Genomic DNA, 26,198 nt, shown 5'->3' on the forward strand with positions numbered 1-26,198 from the left:
AAGAGGAGAATTCCCCTAGCACACAGGCACTGCTTCGGGGTGAGGTAAGCAAACTGATGCAGGACCTCTTGCAAGCCCCAGTGTAAAGAGTCTACCAGGAGTAGAACCACAGTGCATAGCACTGTAGAAATTCTGGGCAGCACTGTCAACCATACGCAGTCAGAGACGGCAGCCACAATCATGCTGAGAGCTGCACTGCCCCCTAGAACTGAGAGGGCACAAAGTGACTTAAAGCCACCTTAGCCCCTCTTCCCACTCCTGGACAGTTCCTGCATGTGCTGTCCATCCAAGAAACACAGTACACAATTTCACTTACATCTTTAATATACAGAAAAATCACTGAGCATGTTTGGATCACACTAAAGTCATGAGAATATCCTAAAATACTTTAAGGCCTTTGCCCCTTCAGTTCAGAAACGTTCTCTTTCTTTTTAAAGCATGGTATCTCTTTTCACCTAGCCTGCATGCTGTGCTTAAGTCTGGAAAAAAGACAGTATCTTGTGTCCTTTGAATTCAATATCCTGATATTGCATATTATGTGAAATATTCCATCACAGTCCCTTTGGTCTCAAAGAGTTATTGTGCACCTAATGGGTCTCCTTGAGGGAATACCATTGCCTGTTACTATTATAGGCAGTGCTGGCTGTGCTCCTACAGTTACAGTTGCCTAACACTTTACCTTATAAAATGCCATTTTCAGTTACATATACATTTTGCAAAATTTTGATTGTTCAGGCTAAACTTTTCCATGACAGGTGACTGACTCTGGCTGAATTTTCTTAGGAAAGTTTCAGGGTAAAATGGTTCAACCATTTCAGAGAATGAGATTAAGGGAAAATGCTTATGTTAGAAAAATTCTTAGTGGTTTGTTGAGAAGTTGTAGCACCTTTAGGCTATACAGCAAGAACTTTATATTTACCAGAAGGGTTGCCCTCGTGTTGGGGATTGCCTTTTGCTACCCTCATGAAAGAACACCCACATTTGACAAAGTTATCAGCATCTGAAAATCTTCATTTGCACATGCTCAGCAGAGGTTTGTTAGACACTGACTAACCAACATAGAGCTCCAACTGCTTTGGAGGATAAGAATAAAATTCAAAATGATCTGGACAAATTGGAGAAATAGTCTGAAGTAAACAGGATGAAATTCAATAAGGACAAATGCAGAGTACTCCACTTAGGAAGGAACAATCAGTTGCACACATACAAAATGGGAAATGACTCTCTAGGAAAGAGTACTGCAGAAAGGGATCTCGGGGTCACAATGGATCATAAGCTAAATATGAGTCAACAGTGTAACACTGCTGCAAAAAAAGCAAACATCATTCAGGGCTGTATTAGCAGGAGTGTTGTAAGCAAGACACGAGAAGGAATTCTTCTGCTTTACTCCGCTTTGATTAGGCTTCAGCTGAAGGATTATGTTCAGTTCTGGGTGCCGCATTTCAGGAAAGATGTGGACAAACTGGAGAAAGTCCAGAGAAGAACAACAACATTTATTAAAGTTTTAGAAAATATGACCTCTGACGGAAGACTGAAAAAAGTTTGGAGAAGAGAATGCAGAGGGGACATGAAAACAGTTTTCAAGTACATAAAAGGTTGTTACAAGGAGGAGGGAGAAAAATTCCTCTCCTTAATCTCTGAGGAGAAAACAAGAAGCAAACTGTGCATCTCATTATGCTCTATGTGGGCTAGCCACGGTGGTACCTGACGTCTATGCTGTGGACCTAAAGGTGCCAGTCCTGCTGATGACCCATGTGGGGGTCAAGAGGGCTCCATGTGATGACATTTCTATTTTTCAGTTTGCTTGTTTTGTTTCATTTTAAGCTTAGGAAGTTACATTAAAAAAAAAAAAAAAAAACACCTGTCAAAAGAACATTGTGGTTGCAAAGTCCAACATGTAAAAATTAGAAAATGTCCAATTAAGGTTGCACTGGCAACTTTAATTCACTCCCCTTGTGCATATACATTATGATACAGACTTTAATTACATGATCACATAATATATTTTCCATAGAATCCATGCCTCATTCAGTGCAGACAAGAAGGTGCTTTGGGAATGAATCAAGGTTGTGTAGCAAATGAGGTCTGTATGAGCCAGCTTCATTTGTTGCAGATGTTGGAAGATGTTTAGTGAATGAAGCAAGGGACTGTAGGAAGAGAAAGGGGTGATCTTTTGCTTATGGCAGTTGAATGTCACCCTAGAGAACTGGAGTCTATCCCTGCCTCTCTCACTTAGTTCTTGTAAGTCACTTAAACCAAACTTTTCACAGGTGCCCACTGGGTCTTCCTCATTTTCTGGATGCCCATGTTAGAACACTCAAGACCTGATCTGAAGAAGTGCTAAGAGCTCAACTGCAACTGAAGTCAAGTCAACGGAGCTGTGCTTTGAACATATAAAGTGCTATAAAAACGCTAAGTACTCTGAATAATAATCAAGCCTGTGGCATCTCAGGTTGGGCTCCCAAAATTCGTGTGGCATTTGACAATTTTGGCTTCAATCAATCTCACATTCTCATTTGTAAAAGGGGGGGATATATCATCTTACCTGATAGGGATATTGCAAAGATGAAATTCATTCAGTAATGTTTATGAACCATTCAGATACCACAGTGACGCGTGTCAAAGAAAAGGCCAGGAGGAAATTTATAATACTGTATTCAGGATTTAAATTTATGCATAATAAAAAAGGCATGGTGGTCACACATTAAATGATGAGGATAAAAAGAAGTATTGAATAGCTACCCATTCGTTCAGCAGCATTGTTCCTGTGCACTGATTGAGGCAGGGGTCCTGCAGAAAAAATAGTATGTGTTCATGTAATTAAAGATTGCATCAAAATGCCAAGTTAAGATTGTACAGGTAAGAACTTTCCAACAAGAGGCCATGACTGCCACCCCAAAACAAAGGAATTTAGCTGGGATCTCCTTTTAATGAGTATTTCATATAGTAGCATTGGCAATTTAGTAAGAAGTGTTAGTCTTCAAATCAGTACTGAACTAATATTAGCAGGTCTGTGCTCAAGGACATGTTATCTTTCAGAAGAGTTATAAAACCAAGGTACTGAACACTCATGGTCACTAAAGATCCCATGGCAACATTTGTACAAGAAGATGAATTAACAGTAGTATCTTGGCCTAAATCCAACTAGAACAGAATGTTATATACCCTACAGTAACTGCAGTTCTTTGAGATGCTTTGTCCACAGAGATTCTGCTTTTAGTGCATGCACCAACCATGCAAAATAGGATTATTTTGGTCAGCAGTGTTTGTTGGGGCTATGCCTGTACCCTAGTTGCCCTCAGACCCCACCCAAGGGCATAAAGGGCAGATGAGCCCAATCATCCCTCGGTTCTTTCACCAACAGAGAATCCCACAGAAGTATGACTTAGTAGAAGCAAGCAAGAAAGGTAGGTTGTGGAATCTGTGTGGATAACACATCACGAAGAACCCAGTTAATATAGGGGAAATAACTGTTTTTGCTTCAATTGGTTGTCCTGACAGATTCTATTCTTGGTGAATAAAAAGCAGTGTAGTTGTCCCATTGCTTGGAGGTGCGGATTAGGAGTTCTACTTAAATAATGACTGCAGAATAGCCCTACTAAACCAGAATCTGATCTGGAAGCTTCTGCTAAGAAGCAGTGTTTTGTAAATGTGTGGACTGAGTACCATGTCGCTGCCCTATAAATTTCAGATGTAGAGACATTCCTCAAACAGACAGCAGAGGTTGCCTGAGCTCTAATGGAATAAGCTCTAACCTTGCTAACTCCTAACATATCCTTAGGCAGATATAAACACACTTCGGTAACCTCTGAAAGGATACAAGTTGTCCTTTATTTCTATCAGCAAGGACACAAATAGTTTGGGCTTGAGCTGAATGATTTAGTTCTAAGTAAAAATACAATGCCCTTATTACATCAAGTGTGTGAAGTTTAACTTCCCCTTGGGCTGAGTGAGGTTGGGGAAAGAAACCTGGGAGATGAGTGGATTGGGTTTTATAGAACTGAGACACAAACTTGGGGTGAGGTCCAGTGACTGCTGGCTCTCTGGAGAGCAGCGCCTTGACGATAGGGAATGCTGCAGTGGTCTTAGCATAGGTTTTCCCCTCAATAAGCCCCCAAGGCACCGGGATTGCCATGAGGTCCTTCATCGCCTGGAACATCTCAGGCATAGGTGCTGAGGATTCTTGCCGCTCCCTAGAGTCAGTGGCAGGTAAGGGATGGGGCTTGATGCTCATATAGGCAGAGACCCTGCCAGGGCCTGCGGGGAGGAGTGGCCCAACGCTGATCTCACTAAAGTCCCCGTGCTCTTCTTAGCTAATTTTGGTGTGGCATGGGCCTTCTTCAGCTGCTTCTTCGGCACTGGAGATGTTGAACAGTGCCAGAAAGATGATGGCACCAGGGGCACTCTGCGCCGATGCTGATGTACTCGGTGCTGAGTCCAACCTCGATTCTGATGCCAGCCTGAGTGCCAATTCCATGAGGATGGCTCTAAGTCTGATATCCCAGTCCTTTTTAGTCCAAGGACGGAAACTTTCACAGATTTTACCCTTTTCCCACGTATAAGCTTTTCTGAGGCACTTCAAGCAGCTCTGGTATGGGTCACTCAATGGCACTGGCTTCTTACATGAAGCATAAGGTTTAAAACCCAGGGACCGGGGCATGCCCCATCCCTGGGTCAAACATAACTAAAACTAACTCTAAAACCAACACTTAACAGTAAAGACTAACTATGTACACTTGTAATAATTAAAACACTAGGTTTGACGAAGGATTTCCAGGAGAAAGGGAACGTTCCAGCCCATCACAGGCAGTAAGAAGGAACTGAGAAGGAGGAGGGCCAGCAGCAGCCTATATACAGGCACATACACGTGACGCTGCAGAGGATGCTAGAGCTGGCCCTATAGGTACCACTAGGGAAAAATTTCCAGCATCAGTGCATGTGGCGCACACACACCTAATTAGGGATGGACATGAGCAAGCACTTGAAGAAGAACATAAAAAGAATATCAGGTGGTGTTATTCATTCTCAGCAATGGGCATCAAACCTGCTGCCTTGTGAAAACTCCAGACTGTGTGGTAGCAGAGCATCATTTGTGATAGTATCTGTCTCTTCCTCAGTAGCTCCAAGGTCCTCTGTGGCCAACTGTAATATTGGATAGAGGAATGATGTCTGAAGGATGGCTCTTGGAGTGACTGCTTCCTCCCTGGGGCTGGGATATAGATGCCTGAAGAGTGTAGTCACCACAGAATCCTTCAAAGAGTAGAGGGTCTCATCCATTCCAGTGTTGAAAAGATTGTTACCATCAAAGGGGAGATCCTGGATTGTTGATTAGCCCTCCCTGGGAATACTGAAAGATTGACACTATTAACGCCTCATGGCTACTACAGCAGCCATTGTGAATGCTGTAGTGTCAAACATGTACAGCGCAACCTGTAGGGAAGTGTGGACAGTGAGCTGTCCCTCTGCCATGACAGACTTCATATCCTCCTGGTGTTCCTTGAGAAGTTTGTTTATAAATTAAGATAATTTATCCCAGTTTTTTAAAAAAAAACATATTTTGAGAGGAGGGGCCTAGTAGCCACCCTCATAGGGAGGCTAGCTGACAAATATATACCATGCAGCTGAAGAAGGTCCAATTTCTTGCCTTCTTTCTCGTTGTGGACTTAGGAAGTCCCTGCTATTTTGATCTCTCCTGAACTGCTGCCACTACAAGAGAACCCAATGCTGGATGAAAATAAAAATACTTGAATCCCTGAGCAGGACCCTGGTAATTCCTGTCAGCTCTTTTGAACGTAGTCATGATGGATATTTTTTGCAGTCTCTAGTAGCTCTTCATTAATGGGCATGGCAAGCCTGACTCGCATAGAGGGATGTAGAATATCCATGAGTTTGTGTTGCTTCTCTTCGATCACTTCCAGGGGTACAGCTAAAGTTTTTGCTATATGTTTCATCAGGACCTGGAATACCTTCAACTCATCAACTGAGGCCAATGTGTGTGAACTCACTGCCTCATCTAAGGAAGATGAGGAGATTTTTGCAGGGATCAATTGCTCATCCCATGGCAGCTATGTTCTTTTTCAATCTCCTCCTCTTTTCCCTCAAGTATCTTTGGCTGTATGAACTGGCTCCTCTTAGCTGGCTTCATCTGTCTCTTTGGGAAGGGTGATCTAGCCCTACAGTCAGCTGATAAAGCAGGCTTCCTGGAGTATGGCTGGACACCACAGAGTACCAGTGAGGCCATTGTTGGGTATGGGTAGGAGTACTGAGGTGGAGAACATATGGCAAGGGGAGCAGGGAACCAAGCAGGGTAATCCTGTGAACCCAGACCTCATTCTAATCCTCCTTATGAACTCCTCCCAATGTGCTATCAAGGGAGAAGGTGGGCAGGTGGCAGATGTCATAAAAAGGCCAGCTATGCCCAGCAAAGGAAGAGGGAATGGAGTATATTTCCTCTAACAGAGTGATTATTCTATCAAGTATGCTCTGTCTATGTGTGGGAGAGGTTGATACTAGGGATACATCTTTAGTCTGGAATTCCAGTGACTCTGAAGGTGGTGGCTCAGATATCACCACCCTTAATCTTTCAAGGAGAGGTGACTTTGAAACTGGGCCCACTGATTAGTCATTTGGCATAATGTGTGGTGTAGGTTCTGTGTTGAGGTAATGGGCGCTGTAGAGGCCACCAGTAGCAAGGTGGAAGGTTCTAAGGCTACACTCACTCAGTGCTTAGACTTCAAGGACCAAAGCAGTTGGTGCAGAAGACAGTGCCATCCACTGATTTAGAGGGTACCACATGTGCTGACTTCGAAGTTAGCATCAGGGTATCAAAAGGGGCCTCTCTCAGGCTTATGGCCTTAGACAAATGACCCCACAATGAGTTATGGGTCATGTAAGTCACATGTCTGGTGACCATTTTGTCTCTGTCAGAAGTTGAGGACAGTAACCTGTGCCTGGACTCATCTTTGGAGTGGTGCTCCTCTCTGTCCATCAGATATCAACGCTGATATAGTGGCAGGCAAATGGGGCCTCCAAGTGGAATGGAATCATGACTCACCAAGACATTAAATACAGAGAGACTGATCTGATGGCTGAGGTCTGGTAGTAGCCCTCCTCTTGGTTTCTGAGGATGTTTGAATAGCTCTCTCTAGGAGGAAAAGCTTCACACACATTTCCCTCACGAGTGCACCATTCTGGGACATGTTCCTTCCCAAAGACATAGCAGGCCCATCATAAAAAGACATCAAAGCATCACACAAGGAACAGGTCTTAAATCCTGGTGACTTAACTTCTGCAATAATGCTAGTACCCCAGTATAAGGGGAGGGGTGTAGGCTAACTTATCTAGTTATATATAAAGAAAACCAATAGGCACAAAAGAGAGAAAACTACACCAATCAGATATTATACACCAGGCTAAGAAAAAATTGTACAGCATACAGAGTAAGCAGACATTACAGCGGTTCTAACTCATCACCATGGGCAGTAAGAAGGAAGTGAGGGTCAGTTGGGCCTCCTCTGCCCTTTATGCAGTCAGGTGGGAGGCGGGAGGGCACCTTGTATGAAGGTGTGGCCCCCAGTGGACTCTGCTAACCAAAAGAATCCATTCCAATGCACACTGGGGGTGGGGGAAACAGTCAAGCACACCAAGAGTGCAATTCTCGAAGGAAATTATAGTCTGCCTGCCTAAATTCCCCTTTTAGCTTTAACTAGACATAATATTCTCTCTCATTTGCTGTCCTAAACTGTTGTATAGTGTTGTGTCTTATCAAGCTGTTGTCACATGTTAGACATGGGTAAAATATTCCCTTATACTGTTTCAATATTTTAAGTATGGAAAGTACTTTGATTTTTGGTGTTAAAAGTGCCACAGGAATGTAAGTATATTTTTATTTGACAGTGAAATTAAAGTCAAAACTGTCATACCGATATGAAAGATAGACACCTACCAAATTTTCATAACAGCAGTGCTTTTAAAAAAAAAAAAAAAAAAAAACAAAAACCCATTGTCAAAGCTGGAAGACAAATATTGGACATTCTAACTTATATATGTAAACACCAAGAATTATTTAGAGAAGGGCACAGAAGTATAAGTAGGAATAATTGAAGGATATAAAGACAGGGAACATATAGACTGAACATCAGTTTAGAAGACTTGCTGGCATTGAGATGTATTTGACTGTGAAAATCTCCCCAAAGAAAGTGGTGGAAGCCTAATCACGTGGGACATTTAAAACTCAACTGTAGGGAGCAATCCTTCTTCAGCAGGGAAATGGAATAAATGAACCAAAAATATTGTCTATCTTTAACTTCTGCAATTGTGTTATTGGATTCAGAGGTACAAAGAACCTCTGTCCACTTCACTATGTCCTTCTACTCCTCTTTTTCTGAAAAAAGAGTTAGTGTCTTATACATTTTAATACTGAAAAGGAATTAAAGGAATTGCTGCATAAAGGAATTGCTGCATGGGGTTTGTTTTTGTAGGGTCACAGGCACAGAAGCTGGCTTTTATCAACACAGTGGATCTTTTTTAAGGGAGGTTACATTTTAGGTCTGCTGGCCTGCATGCAGCAGTGCATTATATCCTAGAAGAAACAACAGTGCATTGTTTAGGAGAAGATGGATGAGATTTAATGGCCTTTTGCAACTCTAATTTGGAAGTCTTTTAATGAATGTAAAGAAAAATGCAACAAGACAATCTATGGATATAAAAAACGAATAGTTGAAAGCTGGGACAGCTCCAGACATGGCTCATTTCTTGATCCTTCAATGTAGTCTGCAGTTTAAACCAGGATTTGACCCTCACAGTTACTGGGCCAGTAGATATTGCAGGGATTGTAGAGGTGACAGATGTCTCTATGGCACTTTGCCACTTCAGCAAGCCAAGAGGGATTCCCCCTGTGAGTCAGTCACATAGTAAGAGATGGCATCAGCTCAAATAACACCACTGCTCCAGAAAGAAAAGGCCATACTCACAGCCAAAGAATTGTATTCTTATTTGTCTTAAAAGTTAATTGGCTGAGTTTTTCTCTGATGTACCAGTGTAATGATATTAATGGAGAAGCATCATAGCAACCAAAAGGACAATTTAGCTCAATGTATGTAAACGAATGGGCTCTGAGAGATGTAGAAAATAGTCATGTTTCTATAGTTCCATTCATCTCAAGGGATTGCAAAAGCACTTTACAAACTTAAACTGGTATTAGCAAAAAAACAAAAAAACTACATTTAGTAACAGTTAAGGTTGTGGCAGGACACACTCCATACATCCAAAATCTTAAAAGAATGGAAATAAGAAGTTAAGAGGAAAGACTTGTGTATTCCTTTCCACTTTCATATTGGCTACAATGCTTGATAATCTCCAACACTCCATAAGGCTTTCACTTCCAACTCCAACAGATACCAAAAAGCTATACATATCCCAATTTCAAACTTGCACTCCAGCACAAAGCCTTGACAGTGATCTCATATATTTTTATATCAGCACATCTGACATTCACACTTTCTATGCATTTGGGAAGTTATTCTGCCTCAGTACTGCTGAGGTCATTGTTCAGCTTCCCTCTCTGCTTTCCCCCAAGTATTTTCCTCTTACACACACCTCTTTAGTTAAAAGACTTTGCATCAGAGTTCTATAGTGGTCAAAGTGTATTTTAGGTCAAATGTTGGCCAAGAAATGTTATGAGCCCTCAAACACACTCCTCTTTAGCACATCCTGTGGCGACCATAGGTCCCAACACGCAGTATTCCATCATAATCTGAGAAGTAGGTAAAATATTTAGATGCAGCTCCTAGGCTCCTGGAAGTTGCCAGTGCCATCCAGAATTAGGCAGAGTTTTGGCAACACCTGCAATGCTGCGCACTACAATTCTTCATTCATTTCTGTCAGATAGCCTGTGACAAAGGCAGTCTACAACACACACACACAAAAGAAACATAACTATGGAGAGTGATAGACCAAGTGATAGCCAAATGGGTCCCAATGTGACTAAAGTTTTTAATCTCTTTCCCCTAAGGATTAAAAGACTCAGAAGCGCTGACATTTGCACAGTGCCAATTGGGAATGCATTTCTGTAAGCCAGACAAAAAAAATTCATAGTTAACTCTGACCACACGTCTTCTTTTTAATATAAAACTGTTGGAGAGACAGATATGTAGAAATGTAATATTAGCTGTTCATGGTAAGGGCATTAACAGTACTACAAGGATCTAATTTATTAGGAAGACAACTTTATATACTTCTGTGATTTACAGAACACATACTGAAATTTTCTAACTAGCCTGCAGCATTATGTTACTAATCCTGCTAAGCCTCCAATGTTCTAGCTGCCCAAAGGGTATTGCTTGGCACATTCAGACTCTATGCACCAGGGACTGAGAAAGGAAGAGAGAACAGTCAGGTTTTGTTTTCAGTCTCCAGCCTTCCTTCCTACATTTTCAGATGAGATACTGGAGCTTTGAATTAGAGTATCATAGCAGCAATTTTCCAAGACTCTTATTTTTAGACAGCCAAAAAAATACAAAAAAGTGGACAAATAAGAGGGTTTGTCCGACTTTGGCAGGACTATTACAGAATCATAATAATTTGAGATGTGACAAATAATTATGCTGATTCAATTTGTGTAACTCCAACCTAGCAGAAGGTATTTGGAATAATTTGGATAGCAATCCCTTAAAAAGTACAAATTTTGAATACTCTTCTAAGCAAGCTCAGATTTACTGACTAGTGCATATTTCTAACAGACTTTTAAAATATTGAATATTATCAACCAGTAACCATTAAATTTTAGTTTTTTAGTGTTAATCTAATTAGTATGCCAATACCAAAGGGATTTGTATTGATTTTTTGTAATTGATTTAAGGAATGTTCCTAACCTCACTTAAATATTTAATAGTTTTAATGATAATCACAAATATGGTATTTTTTCAATAAATAAATTACTACTTCAAACAAGGTATAGCTTCTGTTCTATTACCAATTTTTTATATAGAAAAATGGATCACATATATGGGTATCTGAGTATTTTTAAGTAGATTTGTTGAACACCGAATAATAATAATAATCTTACATTTTTAGAACCCATTTAATCCAAAGGATCCTAACACACTTTATTAATGTAATAGATTTAAATACAAACTATACAGAGAAATCTCTTTAGCTATCACTGAAATTAAACATGGCAGCTGCTTAACAGCACACTGAACAACAGTTTTAGGATAGGAAGTGAAGAACAATACCATTATCCAATTCAAACAGCAGGAGAAGTTCAAGAAAACAATACTCTTCAAACTGAAATTTGGCCAATGCACCAGTTTAATATCTCTACTCTTGCAAAATGCAATATTTGTTCTTTAGTGCCCACAAGTGGTCAAGACCTTTGTTTTACACCACATTTGAAAGAATACCACCAGCAACAGTAGTTTCCCTTAACATGCTGGGGTACTGGATTAAGTATTAAATTAGAGAAAAGAGAATCATCTACTGAATTACCAGCTCCACTTCCTGCAGAACCTACGGTTTTTAAAAGAGGTCTGCCATCCAAGTACTAACCTGACCCTTTCCTACTATCTTGTGAAATCTCACAGAATCACAGTATAAGAGCGTATAGCTACCATTGTGGCCTAACATGCCTCCCTCAACACCCACACCCATAGTGAATTGAAAGCATTTCTGCTTACCATTGTTGTTTGCAAACAGTGTCACTAGTGTCTTCTTAGCACTGTCACTATTTTGAGCCCCACTGCTACTGACCGACGTAGCTGTAGAGAGATTACCTCCTATGGATGCATGGGCAACAATCGGCAGAGGGGCAGAAACAGGCTGCAGACTCACTGAAACTGCCAGGAAGGAATTTCATAGTCACGTTTAGAAAAATAACACAGAGACAGTATAATGCTTGCAGAGATGCCATAACAGCATGCTGCTTGGGCATACTGCTATTGTATTGCACCTAAGTAAAACCTGTAATTTCAGATATCCTGTTTTCTTAGTCCAATATTTCCTACCAAGCAACGCAAGCAAGAAAAGGCATTTGACCAGTTCAAGGCCATTGTTACTTATTTGCTAAAATAGATTATTCCCCATCACCTATTGAATCTTTTTCTCCTTGCTGATGCCACTTTGTCTGCCACAGAAATCTCCCTCTAGCTCTACACTGGCAGGAAGAGCACGAGGAAGCAGGTGGCACAAAGAGTAGCAGAACTGCATCCTCCCCATAGGAGGCGCTGCCTCATCCGACTCACCTACCAATATAACCAGCCTCTACTAGCTTGAGGTTTCTTGTTAAAGTCCCTGGTGTTGAATTCTTCCCCAAATATCCCATGCTAACAAGAAGATGCAACAAGCAGCTAGTCCCAAGAAGTTAAAAATTTAACTGCCAAGAACACCTCCAGAGCACCGCATATCAGGATTAGAATCTAGGTTCACATTAGTTAGAGATGCAAGAGGTCGATCACTGGGACTACTCCTGTGCTAGAGCACGAGATAGTCCCCTAATGCTACCAGATATTAAACTGATGCTATTCTTGATCTTAGCCAAAAGGCCAAGAAAAAGTAATTCATATGGCCAAACAAAAGACTAATTTATTAAATATGCCAGTCTCTTCCACGCACACGCACAGCTCGGAAAGGACTTTAAAAAAAAACCAAACCCACAACATACACCAGACTCAAGAATTTGGGCTGAACCAGAAGGATAGTGAGTAAATGTTTTTTTGATTTTATTCATGTTACATCTACTCTTGAATTTTAAATGAATTATTATCTAGTGATAATTATCCAATTACAATATTTATTACTTTATATACAGCCCCATTCAACATGTTGACAACAGCTCAAGTGAATATTTAGGATGCATCATTTTTATACAAGTACCTAGATTAGGTAATTATAATGAACTATTGAATCACAACACTTCTCATTTTTCAGTTTTATCTACCTATTAAGTCCCTTTAAATTAGTCAACATTTTTCTTAAAGGAAAACTACAGTTTAATAAAAACATATTCTAATAACCAAATTTAATTTTAAAACAGTAAGGACCTGAGATCTTCAGACATTCATGTTTTGAAGTCAGTAGGACTACTTAGATGTTCAAAGTTAAACATACGTGCACTTGCAGGATCAAGGCCAAAAATCAGTTAAAATAGTGAAATAAAGCGATTTAAAAGAGTAATTAATAATCAAACAAGTTGCCATCTTGACAGCCTGACAATATAGGTTAGAACACTGGAAAGTCTGCCACTGAAATTAGTGGGAGAGTCAGCTTTTCAAAGCTGTTGGAATGGGCATACTACTTAGCAGTAACATTTGCAAAAGTACTTTGTAAAAAGTAAAGCACTATATATACATAAACATACCCAGAGAGGTTATTTAAACTATTATTCTTACATAAATGATAAATTAGATACTTATAAAAACAATTATTTTGATTGATATAACAGTAGATGAATGACTGTTAACCAAAGTTGCCTCCCCCAAAAATAATAAAAAATAAACCATACCTTCTAACAACTTTGAAAATCTCTACTGCCCATTAATTTCATTTTAAGATACGTATTCTGCCTCTTAACCTGCTTGTAAGCAGGAGGTCCAGTCTGCTAAAATACCTCCAGAATGTCAGTTCCCACTGAGCCATATGAAAGCTCTATTCTCAGTTATGGAACTAGTGAAATGAATCAGGAATTTCTAACTGTTCAGAAAAGTAATGTTTTAATATATCTATTATTTGATAATTAATCAATGAAGTTTCCCTTTTAATATAAATACTGTACTATGACATCCATCTCTTGCATAACTCTATACTGAAATAGCTTATTACCCGTAGCAGTTTTATCAACTGAATTATAATCTTCAACAACAGAATCTTCAATCACGTCACTGATTTTCTGCCATGGCTCCAGCTCCTCCTCCTCACATTCCATAAAAAGGTCTGTGTCTGCCATCCTGTAAAGGGAAAAGAGGAAAGACCCTTTATTGCAGGGTTCTCAAACTTTTTTGCTGGGACTTCTTTTGAAAATATTCCAGGGCTGTGACAACTCTGCTCCCCACCATGCCATGCCATGCCATGTCATGCCACCCGTACCAGCATGCGCATGTCAGCTCGTGACCACCCCCATCATAACCTTGCGACCCTCAGCTTGAGAACCCCTGCTTTACTGGATGTTGAGAAAACTAGGTTTTGTCAGACAGCAAAAGTCTCATAAAGACAAAGAATCCTAATTCCAGATCCACTAGTAAAGTCCATTATTTCTTCACAGGATGGGGGAAAATGTGAAATTTGGAACTGCAAATTCCTTTTTCTTTCTTGTGTTTTAAAATTTAATCCACATGCTACTTGAAATGGCTGTTCCCATTTCAAAAAGAAAATTGTTTCTACCTTAAAACATCAGGATATCAAATCTTTACTTCTCTGTTACAGTACTGCCAACCCTGAAGAGCTAAAAAATCATGACCCAGAATCCCCAAATTCATCAAATTTCTCTTTTTTTTTTTTTTTTTTTTTAACATCCCCTGATTTTTTAAAAAATAATGATTTTTGGTCTGTCTTCTGGTTTTTGACCACTCCCTAACCACCCTCAGTATGGGTGACAATTGCAGGTTGAAAAATTCAATTTTAAATGTATACAAGATGTGCACACAAAAAAAATGTAGGCCTCTGCTCCCCTATTGAACTCCACCTCTGCCCAGAACTCTCCTCAGCTCCCAACTAGCAGATTCACATCTGCTAATTCCCCAGCAAGCTGCTACAGCCATCTCTCTCCCCAGTATGTTCCCTTGTGGCAATGAGTGCCACATGTTGATTATAATCTAGTTTAACAGGAAATCCACTTTTTTTTAAAAATCAGTCTTCCTTTCCAGTTCATTGAATGATTTTATATTATGAGAATCGTAAATAGAAGTGCCTAATTTACCTTCTCCACACCACTCATCATTTTGTATACCTCTGTCATGTCCCCTCATCTATATTTTCTCTAAAATAAACAATTCAAACCGCTTTAATCTCTCCTCGTGGAACTCTCTCCTTCCCGCTAGTCATTTTTGTCACTCTTCTCTGAACTCCAATTTCTTCTATGTCTTTTGAGATAGGGTGACCAGAATTGAACAGAACAATACAGCTGAAGGTATACCATGGATTTATATAGTGGTATTATATTTCAGTGTTATATACTCCATTCTTTACTCATCCTAACATTTTGTTTGCTTTTTTGACCACCACTGCACATCAGAGGTTTTCACTGAGCTGTCTATAGCAATGGCCATGTCTTTTTCCTGTGTGGTTATACTTAATTTAGACTTGTGACGTATAGGAATACAATACTAACACTTACAGATTGTACATCTTTAAATTGTTAACTAAGCATTCAGATTATCAAACCAGTATTAAAACAAGATGGAAACCCTTTTACAGTTTTTGATAGTGGCTTCTAGCATCACAAAGAATGTCCCTGCTCAAAAAGTAAGACAAGTGTCAGCATCAGGCCTCCGAAAAGCTGATTTTCATTATTACTGTTTAGTTCTACATATAGGTCTCCAATAAGGCTTTATACCTGGATAACTTTCAGGCCATTGGGCCAAGCAAAATGGAAGCAACTTTCTTATACACGATCTTTGCACAGTTTCATCTAGCAGGAATTAGCAATTTCTACACTCCATCTCTATGTGGTTCACCAAAAAAATTCAATTCAATTCCATGGTACATTTAGAAATCTTTAACCCAGTAATTTCAAAAATTGCATTGCACTTTTAAAAAAAGAAATTAGAGATTTTAAATAGGGTACCATGAAAACTTACTTCCTCATTTTGAAGACTGCTTTAATGATGTAACTTATCACCCTTTCCATTTATTATAGACCTACTTGAAAGGACTGAGAGCAGAACAAGTGGCAGATCTGTAATACAGCTAAATGAGACTTTACATTTCTAGAAAGGATTTTTCTCCTCTTGATTATGTTTTGGTGGAAGAGGAGACTGTTGTGATTGCATTTTGTCATCTCTACTACCATTTGACAGCCATTAAATCTGATGAGAAACATTCTGAGACAGATTGGCCAAAGTAAACATCTGACAATAGAAGACAAGCAAGAAAGTAATCCATTTTATTTACAGACAATCTGTGTTATCAATAGTCACAGAAACAGAGCTGACTAGAATGCTTAAATACAGACCAACAACGTTTTCATTAAACTTGTTGTAAAACAATTAAAATTTTATACTATATACCATGGATTAAGTAATCACAGTAGGACTAAACTGTAAGTGTAAATCAGATCACTGAACTGCAGTCATTCACTGTGTCATTACCAACACAAAGTTCTAGCCAAACAGAAGTCATCTCTCTCACAAACTTCAGGACATAACTCAGTCTAAAGCAACTGTTTAAACTAGAATGGTTTTTAATCCATCCAAATTCTCAGTCCTGATTGCTTATGAGTATCTGCAATTTTTTTTAAAATTACAATTCTGAAACAGTGTATCCAGTCTTTACGTCTTTCCCTCCCCAATCAAACATGAACACTACATTTTACACCAAAAGCCACATTTTGCTTTTTTTCCCCCCTTTCTTGTTTTTGTTTTAAAATAAAGACGCTCACAGATATATGCCCTATAAACTTCTCACAATATGTAATGACAATCTATTTTCCTACTAATAGATATTTGTTTCAGGTTTAATGCCTATTTTATATCAATCTATTAATTTTGCAAAGAGTTGTCACTTCCCAGTTATATTTTTAAATAAATGTAATCATACATTTTAAGAATAATAAAAGAAAGAATCCCATATTTCTAGTCATGTGCAACAGCTTGTTTTCTTCAGAACCGTGCTTTCATACAGATATGAAACTGGGGAAAAGCCAGGGACACTGATATTATTCTGAATAAAACTATGTGACCTAGTTAAGCCTCTAATCAGTTCTATGAACTAATATTAAAAGATAAAATGGTTTAGTACTTTTCCGAAGTTGATTTTCATGCTTAACTACATACCACCACATTGACCTAACTCTCTTGAATTTCTTTATGTTTTTTTATATAATTACAGAGGATTTGTTGTATCCTTTGTATTTCCTTGTCTATACTCTTATTTAGGCTTCAGTCCTGCAAACACTTGTGTATAACTTTACTCATGTGACCTCTGTAGAGTTGGATCAATCATGTACTACCCAATCTTTTCCTCTCTCTCTCTCTCTCTTTTTTTTTTTTGTTGGTAAAGGCCCATTCAAGTCAGTATTGTTATCCCTTTTTTGGCTTGACTAGTAGCCAAAATTCAGAGTTCTGAGGGCTGTTTCTTTTAGGAGGAGAAATTGATGATGGAGTTAGATGTTTGTACATTCTTTGTAAATAAACATGATTTCACCAAAGTTCTGTTTCCCTGAATGCAGGAGGAACCAAACAACAGAAGATAGTTTCTTTTGTTCACAGTTTCAAGCCCTTTTCCAGTAACCATTTAACCCAAAAGCTTTCTTCCTAAGCTTTTCTCAGGCCCATGCTGGTTCTAGCTGTCTCTCTGCATTTCTCTCTCTCTCTCTCACACACACACAAGCACATTCATGTCTCACACACCCCCTTAAGTATCTGCCCCAATACTCAGCCTGCATTTGTTTTCAGCCTACAGGAAGACCCTTTAGCCAGCATGGCTCAGTCACAGCTTGCCATGCTGCTCCTCCATCGGTGATGGTTTCCATTGTATCAATTATCAGTAAACAAAGGATCATTTAATGGTTCCCTCATTTAGCCTGAATGGAAGGTGTTTAATACATCCAGTGATCCCAACCAGGTCGGTGATCCATCCAGCCACCCGCAACACTCAGCAAACAGTTTGTAAGGATGACTTGAATTAACAAGAACATAGCAGCCAAATTTTGTGCAGCTCCATGTGTGACATTTTATTCATATTAATTAAGTAAATAATTTGCATGTCAGTATACATCAGTTTTTAAAATATTTTGGGGAGATTTAGTGCTTGGGAAAAGTGCCCAAAGCAGAGAAGCAGATATGGGGAGCCAAAATGTTTTGGGGGGAGATGGGGTGGAGGCCAGCATGCCTGACAAGCACGTGGCTCCTGGGCAGAAGGGAATCTGTGGTTGCTATGACCTGCCATGTCTCAGCAAGGATTATTCACATAAGTAAGGGTTTTCAAGACTGGGCCTTTACTCATTACATCTATTTTTGAGGTTCTTTGTTCTTCACTTCTTCCTCTTTTAACCAAAAAATGTTTACTGGATACCAGGAGCTCTAGTCTTGTATGTTAAGGTACATGCCAAAGACAGATCAGAACTCCACTAAGAGGTAAGTAAAAGAAAAAGAACAGGATGAGGATTTAAAATTGTACACATTCATCAACAAAATGGCTACTACTGTTTTCCTTGCACATCTAGAAAATAACAAGCAGGTGCATTTATGTAGCTGTTGCTATGACAGTCCATACTAAGGAAAATGATCAATTCACCCTAATAGTTCACTCTTTTTTCTCCTGACATAAAAATGAACAAAAAGTTCATAAATTTAACATACTATTTCAGACAAGTTATTCAAATTTAGAACAGCCTTTACATCTATTTAAGCGCATGCCCATTCAGTAAACCTTTCTTTCATATGTTCACTGAACTCAGACAAACATTTGCTTAAAATAAGCCTGTTCAGTTAATAAAAATCCTACTAACCAATGGGAAAATAAACAAATGAATAGCTGATTGGTAAAAATATAAGTCTCTTAATTGTCAAAATTTTATTAGGAAAAAATTCCATAATTCATCATCATGCACTTGTACATTAGAGTTATGTTAGACTTCTGTATTCCAATAAAATGAATGAGACAAGTATTTTTCATAAAATACTAAGTGAAGATCTCTCTTACAATGTGGTACCAGCTCCAATATCACTTTCAGGGGAAAATTATTTTTCTTAAATAAATTATTCTGTTGAATTATATCACCTCTTCTATTTCTATTATTTAAATATCACTACAAAGCACTCATCATCATAGTATGGAAGCATTTCAGAAACATTACTAATATATTTATCTTCTTAATAACCCCAGGAGGTAGGGAAATATTCTCCTCATTTTAAAAGATGCTAAGGCTCAAAGTGACTTGCCCAATATTCCAGAGGAAGTATTTGGCACACTCAGAAATAGGATCCAGGTCTCCATAGTCCTAATCCATTGAATTAACTACAAGACCAAACTCCCCCTCATTCAAAATAAGAATAATTTCTGGATGACAAAAGATAAGAAAACACATCCTGAAAAATAAAACAAAAGAAGGCTCTCCGGCAATCTATCTATCTATCTATCTCTCAACAGTGTATAGCAGGGAAAAATAAGACTCAACATGTCCTAAATACCATTTGCTTTCTCATTTGGTACAAATTTATAATAATTACATTTGAACTTATTTTGAAAAATCCAAAAACATGACATTGATCTACGCATGTTTCTAGTAGGACATTGTCTCAATTAACCAATGCCCACATATTTGTGATTTTAAATATTCAACCTCTCAGAAACATCCAGAAAAGAATGCCATGTAATACTTCTTGGATAAAGTTCCTCTGAGATGGTGAAAGAATGGTGACACGTAAAACAGTAACCATTTGTCTGGAGTCATATTACTCGGTACTAAATGAGCAACAGTGCCTAGATAAATATTTATAAAGTGCCCATCAATATAGTAAGACAGACAGACAGATCTGTAAACTAAAGCATGCATGGTATTTCTATCCAATAAGGTAAAAATTATGCAGTTTAAAATCATATTGAGGAAATATTTCTACAAAATTATTAATACATAATTCAACAGCTCATAATTATTCAAAAAATGCTAAGACAAAACTCTAAGGAGACCGTAGTTACAAGCTTCCTTTGACATTAACTTGAATTAAGTGCATAGCATTTCATCTGTTCATATCAACTCAACTAAGAAAATGTCTGCTCTCTTCTACAATGTAGCAGCTTTGTTTCTCATAGCTTTGATCTTGAATATTTTTGTAAGTAAAAAGCCCTTATTCAATAAAATGGTTAGTCCCAGTAATAAATACTCTACATTTAGCTTTTCAACTCATATCTGGTAAATGCTTGCTTGCTTGCAAATATGGATGCCCCCCCCCCCAAAAAAAAGTGCTAAATATACTTCAGGAAATAAAATATTGTAGGTGCATTTCCCCCCACTGTCTGTTGAAACATGGGAAAAGACCTTCATGATGTTGAAAGCCAGTATGTACTAATTATACATAATTAATTAGCACTATTACAAAATATGGCCCCTTTGGTTTATGTGGACCAACCTGGTTCATATTCATCTTTACCACAAGGAAAAAAAAGAAAAGTCATTAAGTCAATGATCATTATGTGCTTGTATTAAAAGGTTAGCATTTGATTATGCATTCTGCTAAAACAGCTATCTTCACTGGTGGAGAGCCAACAATAAAAATTTGAATTTGCATCCAAGTAGACAGATTACCCTAAATTTGAGGAAGGTCTTTTTTTCTTCCTGCCTCGCAGCAAAAAGCTGCTGGTCTCTTTTCTAATTTCAACTGAAATTTGGCAACTGCTCTAGGCTCCAATTGTATTCATTAATTAATGAACTGCCATCCTGTACAATTAGATTAAAAAAATGTAACAATTATGAAGTGCCATTTTTCTCCAGAAATCTTGACAGAAGAGCTAGAAAGATGAGTTTTTCTTTTTGGTTTAAAATTTTAGTGGTGTTTTTAATCTTCAAAAGCATCTCACCAAACAAAATTCAGTTAATTCAAATCCCACCAAAAAAGGCCACAAATGAAGGGCCTGATTCTCAATTAATAGAAGTTTTACCCTCGTGTAACTCCATTAACTTCAATGTAATTGGTAGTGATTTACACAGATGTAAGTAAATGAAGAGAATTAGGTCCCAAATATGTTCCATTATCAGAAGCACCTGTGGATACTGGATTCTACATGACAGCTGTAGAATAAGACAGCTTTGGCTCACTGAAGTGATATCTAAATCATGAGACTATATAGTTACTGTTTTTCTCAAAACTCAATATTAATCGACACAAAATGAGTTACTCTCCCACATACACACACTTTTTTAAAGAGCTGCAAATTCAAGATTCTCTCTACAGTGTTCTTGAAAGCTTGCATGACAGGACATGCTATTGGTATATAAGCTTTAAATAAAGTTTTTAATTAAAAAAAAAAATCTATATAAATCAGCACTTGTTAGGCCACTGATGGTGGCTCACTTTCTGCTAAATAGTAACATCATCACCAGTCGGGGGGGGGGCACAATATCAGATCATAAGTGAATTTCTACCCTACTACATAGGTGGTTAAAAAACAATCTTTTGTTTAAAGATTAAATAATATTTTGTGTTTCTATAGTGTCATTTATTCCAGAAATTAAAAGCTTTTTACAAACATTAATTAATCCTCACAAAACCCACATGAAGTAGCGAAGTATTTTTATAACCATTTTGTAGATGGAAACTGAGACAAGGAGATGTGAATTGACTTGCCTAGGATCAAATATAGTAACTTACAGAAGAGCATCAAAGAGAATCAAGGAGCTCTGACTTCCGGTCACCTGCCCCAATCACTAGTTAATACTGCCTCACTCAACATTATTTAGATTGCAAATTATGTCATTTTAAACAACATTCACCACCACCCATGCTCACAAATACTGATTTTAGTTTAAAAACTTTATTCACAAATACAACTTAAACATGGTTAGAAGTACTTGACTTCATGTGGATTTACAGGGTATAAAATGAAAGCAGTTACCTTTTAAAACAAGTGAACCTGCAGGGATGATCCCTCTAAGTATTGGGCCATATCATAATGTTAATTTATTTTTTAGATAAAACTCTGCATTGATTCCAACAGGGACCCTATACTCATGACCCACAGTTTGCAATTTAAGATTGAATGCCAGTCATAGAAATAACTGTAAAACAGGAATGTAATTTAATCTAAACACAACATAGCAAATTTATAAACCCTGATTTAAAAGTCTGGATTCATTTCTCCCCAAGCAATATGGCAGAATAATTTCAGTTTGAACACAAGAGACCAAATCCTGTAATCCTTAGGCAAAATATCCATTGAAAGCCATGGGCCTGATTCAACTTTGCCTTGCAACCCCTTTACGCCAACTAATGTAAACTGGTTCAAAGGAGCCATAGAACAAGTGAAGGCCTTTTCATGAGATCTTTGCAACCACTCTAAAACAGGGGGTATTCTGGGACGGGGACAGGAGAGGAGGTGTGTCAAGGGTAGAAGGCATGCCCAGCACAGAACCAGGCTCTGATGATTCTGTGCCTACACAAATGCCCACAGGGGCCACTGAAGCAGATGCATGATTTGGGCTGTCCTAGCCAGCAATAGGGTTAAATTAGCAGATGCACAAACTGCCTTCTCTCTGTCCCTCCACTGGTCCAGAATCTAATCCAGTGAGTTTTGACTGAGAACTGCAGGATTCAACCCAAGATTACCAGTACTCCAGAAGACTGGTTTTTAACATTAAATTATATAAACTTTGTGCATATTCCTTGCCAAACAAGTTCCTCACCCTTTTTTTACACCAGTCTGGATTAGCTATCAAAGATTTAACTTGAGAGCACTTATAATATATCCCAGCTAACATTTCTCCACTGTTTTTCTCTGTGTGAAAAAATATCACCTGCATTAATATGTAATGGCCACTTACATTTTCTTCCCCATTTACTAAAAAACATAAAACTTAAAAAAAATTAACCCTCTCACTTGAATAACAAAAAATCCTAATGATGCTTCATTTGGTTCTTTAACAAGGAGAATGTTAGACATATATGGAACGTATAAATGCATCAAGTCAACCCCGCTCCCTCCTCTAAATCCACCACCTCTTCTCTCCATCCCATCTCCCTTTTTACCGCCACACACTCCCCTCACCTGAACAGTCATATTGTTTCTTTTCTTCTATTTGTCACCCCCCCCTATTTAAATTGTAAGCATTCAGGGGCAGGAAACATGTTTTATCTTTGTAAGAGCTATGATAATTGATCGCGCTGTAATGTTTCTTAATAACGTATAATAAATTAATCCCATGATTAGGGCAGGATATATTCTTCTGCTATTGAGACAAATCCTGCAATCCTTACTCTGGCAAAATGCCCACTGACTTCAAGGAGCATTTTGCCAAGACAGCATATTGGATATAAAACTAATACTAGACTGAATATTAGTTGAAAAGACAAAGAATCAATGAGTTTTATGTGTTTTAATTGTTGTTATGACTATTTTGACCCTTTTTACAGCACCTCAGGTGAAGTAGGTGGTGGGGAGGGAGTTGTTTGATATGTCGGAGTCTAATAGTTATCTCCTCTAGGGCAAGGCAAATTTATTTTTTGTTGGCTGACGTGCTTCATTTTAGTTCACTGGCTACTAAGATCTCTTTAAAGGGCATATTAAAAGGTCTACAAATGTTATCACTTTGGTTTGTTACATGTTTTATTAAAGGCTTTCAAGTGACGCAAGCTAGGAGAGAGGCTTGCTGGGAGACTGGGCCTGCCCATGAGCTGCAAGTCTGTTCAGTCTAGAAGGTTCTTATAAACGTGCTCATCACCTTTGGCACTGATCTTGCAACTGGCTCTGTGCAGGTTGACCCTCACAGAGCCCCACTGACTTCCATGGGGCTCTTTGTGGATTCAGGCCTACATGGACACAGTTGAAAGATAAGGGGAACAATTAGTGTTTGAGCATTTGTGATGCTCATGTCTAACAATGTATCTAGGGAGACCAGATGTCCTGATTTTATAGTAGCAGTCCTGATATTCGGGGCTTTTTTTTTTTATTTTATTTTATTTAATATAGGCACCCTATTACCTCCCACCCCCGTCCTGATTTTTCACACTTGTTATCTGGTCACTCTAAATGTATCCATACTATAAGCATGGGGGGGGACAACCTTAACATTTGCAGAACACCAAGCCAGACTGGGGCTCCAGCTAGGGGCTGGAGGCAGGGCTTAATTTGTAATGAAAGAGGTGCCAAGACTCATGTAATTTTTTTACATTCATTACTGAGGCAGCAAGCCCAGAGGTGCCAGGGCTATGACCTGCCAAGTCTAGAGGTGCCAGGGCTCAGCCCTGGCACAAATTAAGCACTGGCTGGAGGCGAAGTGGGTGGATGGTAGTCTCTTGTGTAATTCACACTGATATATATTACACTTACGTGCAATTCAGAAATGTGCAATGAGATACACTTTGTGAGGCAGATTTTGTTTATTTCTGTGACTTCCAAGTTGCTGGACAGCAGATAGCGGGATGTGATATAGCGGTAGGCCATTAGTCTCAAATGCCTGCAGAATGTCACCCAAAAGGAGTAGCAACACCCCCAAGAATAAGTCACTTATATCCCACTTGGTGTCAGACACTGCTGCCAAGTTCATAAAGCAGAGAGCTCATGCATGTGAGATGCTGTAGCCCATCCCCATATATTCTTCACGCCATTTAAAGGATGCCCGAATCTCAGGCTTCAGAGGTATCTCAGAAACCCAGCCATATCAGACACTCTAAAGAGGGGAAGTGATGGGCAGACCAAAAGGAAGCCTCACCTTCCAAGTAGTGGGGAGACTAAATGGCTCCCCCTCACACTGGGGGGAGTGGCATGTTATGGGGACCCCAGATTCACTGAGGTAACCAGGCTGAGGGGAAGGGGGGAGGGCACCATTCACTCCGTGGAGGGAAGTAGCTGGCATGCTAAGATGACCCCTCCACTCTGGGGAACAGCAAGCATGCCAAGGGCAGCCCCTCACTTAGGCAGTCAAGCCAAGGGGTACCCTCTGAGAGAGAAGACCATGGTAAGGGACCCCATCTGCTTTCTCTGAAGTGAGTGGGGAGCAAATTAAGAGGACCCCCCTTGATGTGGGAAGGCAAAGAGGGGGGGCTCACTCTGGGGGTTACAGGGAGCAGGCAGGCCAAAGGACCCCTTCACCCTGAGAGGGGCAACTAAGTAGACTCCCGGCCCCGTTTATTAAAAACCAGCCTCCGTTTATTGTGGCTACTTGGGAAGAAAAGGTAGAGAAAATAATCCCTGTGCCCAACATGGCCGCCCACCCAGAAGCAGCCCTAGGAAGGGGGTGGGAGGCAAGGAGACAGCGAGGCTACAATCCCTCTCCCCGCAGGGACGGGAACACAGCGTGCGAGAAGCGGGGGAGGTACTTTAGGACAGCTCATGGGTTGCTGCTGCTGTGCAGTGTTTAACCCGTTATGTTCGCCTCCAGCCTGGGGGAGGGAGAAAAGGCGCGGAGGGAGCAGCCAGAACCGCATCACCCCTCTCCTCCCCTCAGAGAGAGGAGGGGGTATGCGGATCACTCCGCCTCTCCAGTCAGCTCAGCGAAGGCGAGACTAAGCGAGTAGATATTCCACCGCCCAGCGGGAGCAGCTCCTCCCCCTCCCCTCAGGAACCCCGATCCCTCCCTCCACCACCGGAGCTCGCGCTCCCTCCTCCCTCCCCCCTAAGCGCGTCTGGCGGCCGCTTTGTGTACGGCGCGCGCTGCCCACCCCCACCCGCTCCCAAACCCGGGCGGTTCGAACCGGTTCCAACGGTCACCACCAACGGCCACCCGCATTCTTGTCGTGCGCGCGCGCCGCCAACCTCTTCCCCCCCTCTCCCCGACTCCCCCAAGTCTGGTTGATTCTGCAGCGTCCGCCCCCCCACATAACGGACTCGCGCCAACTCACCTTTTTCTCCGTCTCCCGCCGCCGCCGCCGCCGCCTCCTCAGCCGAGCTTGCTTGGCTCGCTCGCACACGCTCTTAAAGTGACACGCACCCCACACCACCTCTTACAGGGCGAAGTGGCCGGGAGAGGAGGGCAGATTGCATGAGCTCCCCCCCAATATTTTTGCCCCCCTTTAAAAAAAAAAGCTGCGGGTTGATACACACAGAAGGGACCGACAGACACACACACACACAAAAAGGGGACCGGGCCGGCGGAGGGATACAGTGACGTCATTTCCTCCGCGGCTTCAAAGTCGTTCTCTGATTGGCTGGCTGAGGTGACATCATTGGGAGCCAGGCGCACCCTAATTTGTCATGGGGAAGTTTGTCTGAGGCACAAATTATTTGGAGATTCTCTGGGGCGGAGGTTGGATTGCTAGAGAAGGGGACTTGTTTCTTGGGTTGCTCTTACTCACACAGGTCCAAGAAATGATTGGGAAGGTGGAGATGGGGGAAGG

At 40.0% G+C, this 26,198-nt stretch overlaps 1 protein-coding gene across 4 annotated transcripts in view; it reads right to left on the reverse strand.

Moving 5' to 3' along the window:
- POGZ (pogo transposable element derived with ZNF domain) overlaps window positions 1-25,972 on the reverse strand; it is a 49,897-nt gene extending 23,925 nt beyond the window's left edge. For 2 of the 4 annotated variants that reach the window (XM_067569649.1, XM_067569647.1), the window contains exons 1-4: window positions 25,704-25,972; window positions 13,816-13,940; window positions 11,676-11,834; window positions 2,743-2,790 (exon numbers count right to left, since the gene is read on the reverse strand). In XM_067569649.1, the coding sequence (XP_067425750.1) occupies window positions 2,743-2,790; window positions 11,676-11,834; window positions 13,816-13,939 (331 nt within the window). In that variant the 5' untranslated portion in view covers window position 13,940; window positions 25,704-25,972. The remainder of the gene's footprint in view (window positions 1-2,742; window positions 2,791-11,675; window positions 11,835-13,815; window positions 13,941-25,703) is intronic. The other 2 variants (XM_067569648.1, XM_067569650.1) reach the window with 2 other exon arrangements.
- Window positions 25,973-26,198: the final 226 nt, after the last annotated feature.

This window comes from Emydura macquarii, unplaced genomic scaffold (genome assembly GCF_026122565.2).
Source record: "Emydura macquarii macquarii isolate MOO-44397 ecotype Brisbane River unplaced genomic scaffold, CSIRO-AGI_Emac_v2 contig_2924, whole genome shotgun sequence".
In the NCBI taxonomy this organism is placed as follows: domain Eukaryota; kingdom Metazoa; phylum Chordata; order Testudines; family Chelidae; genus Emydura; species Emydura macquarii.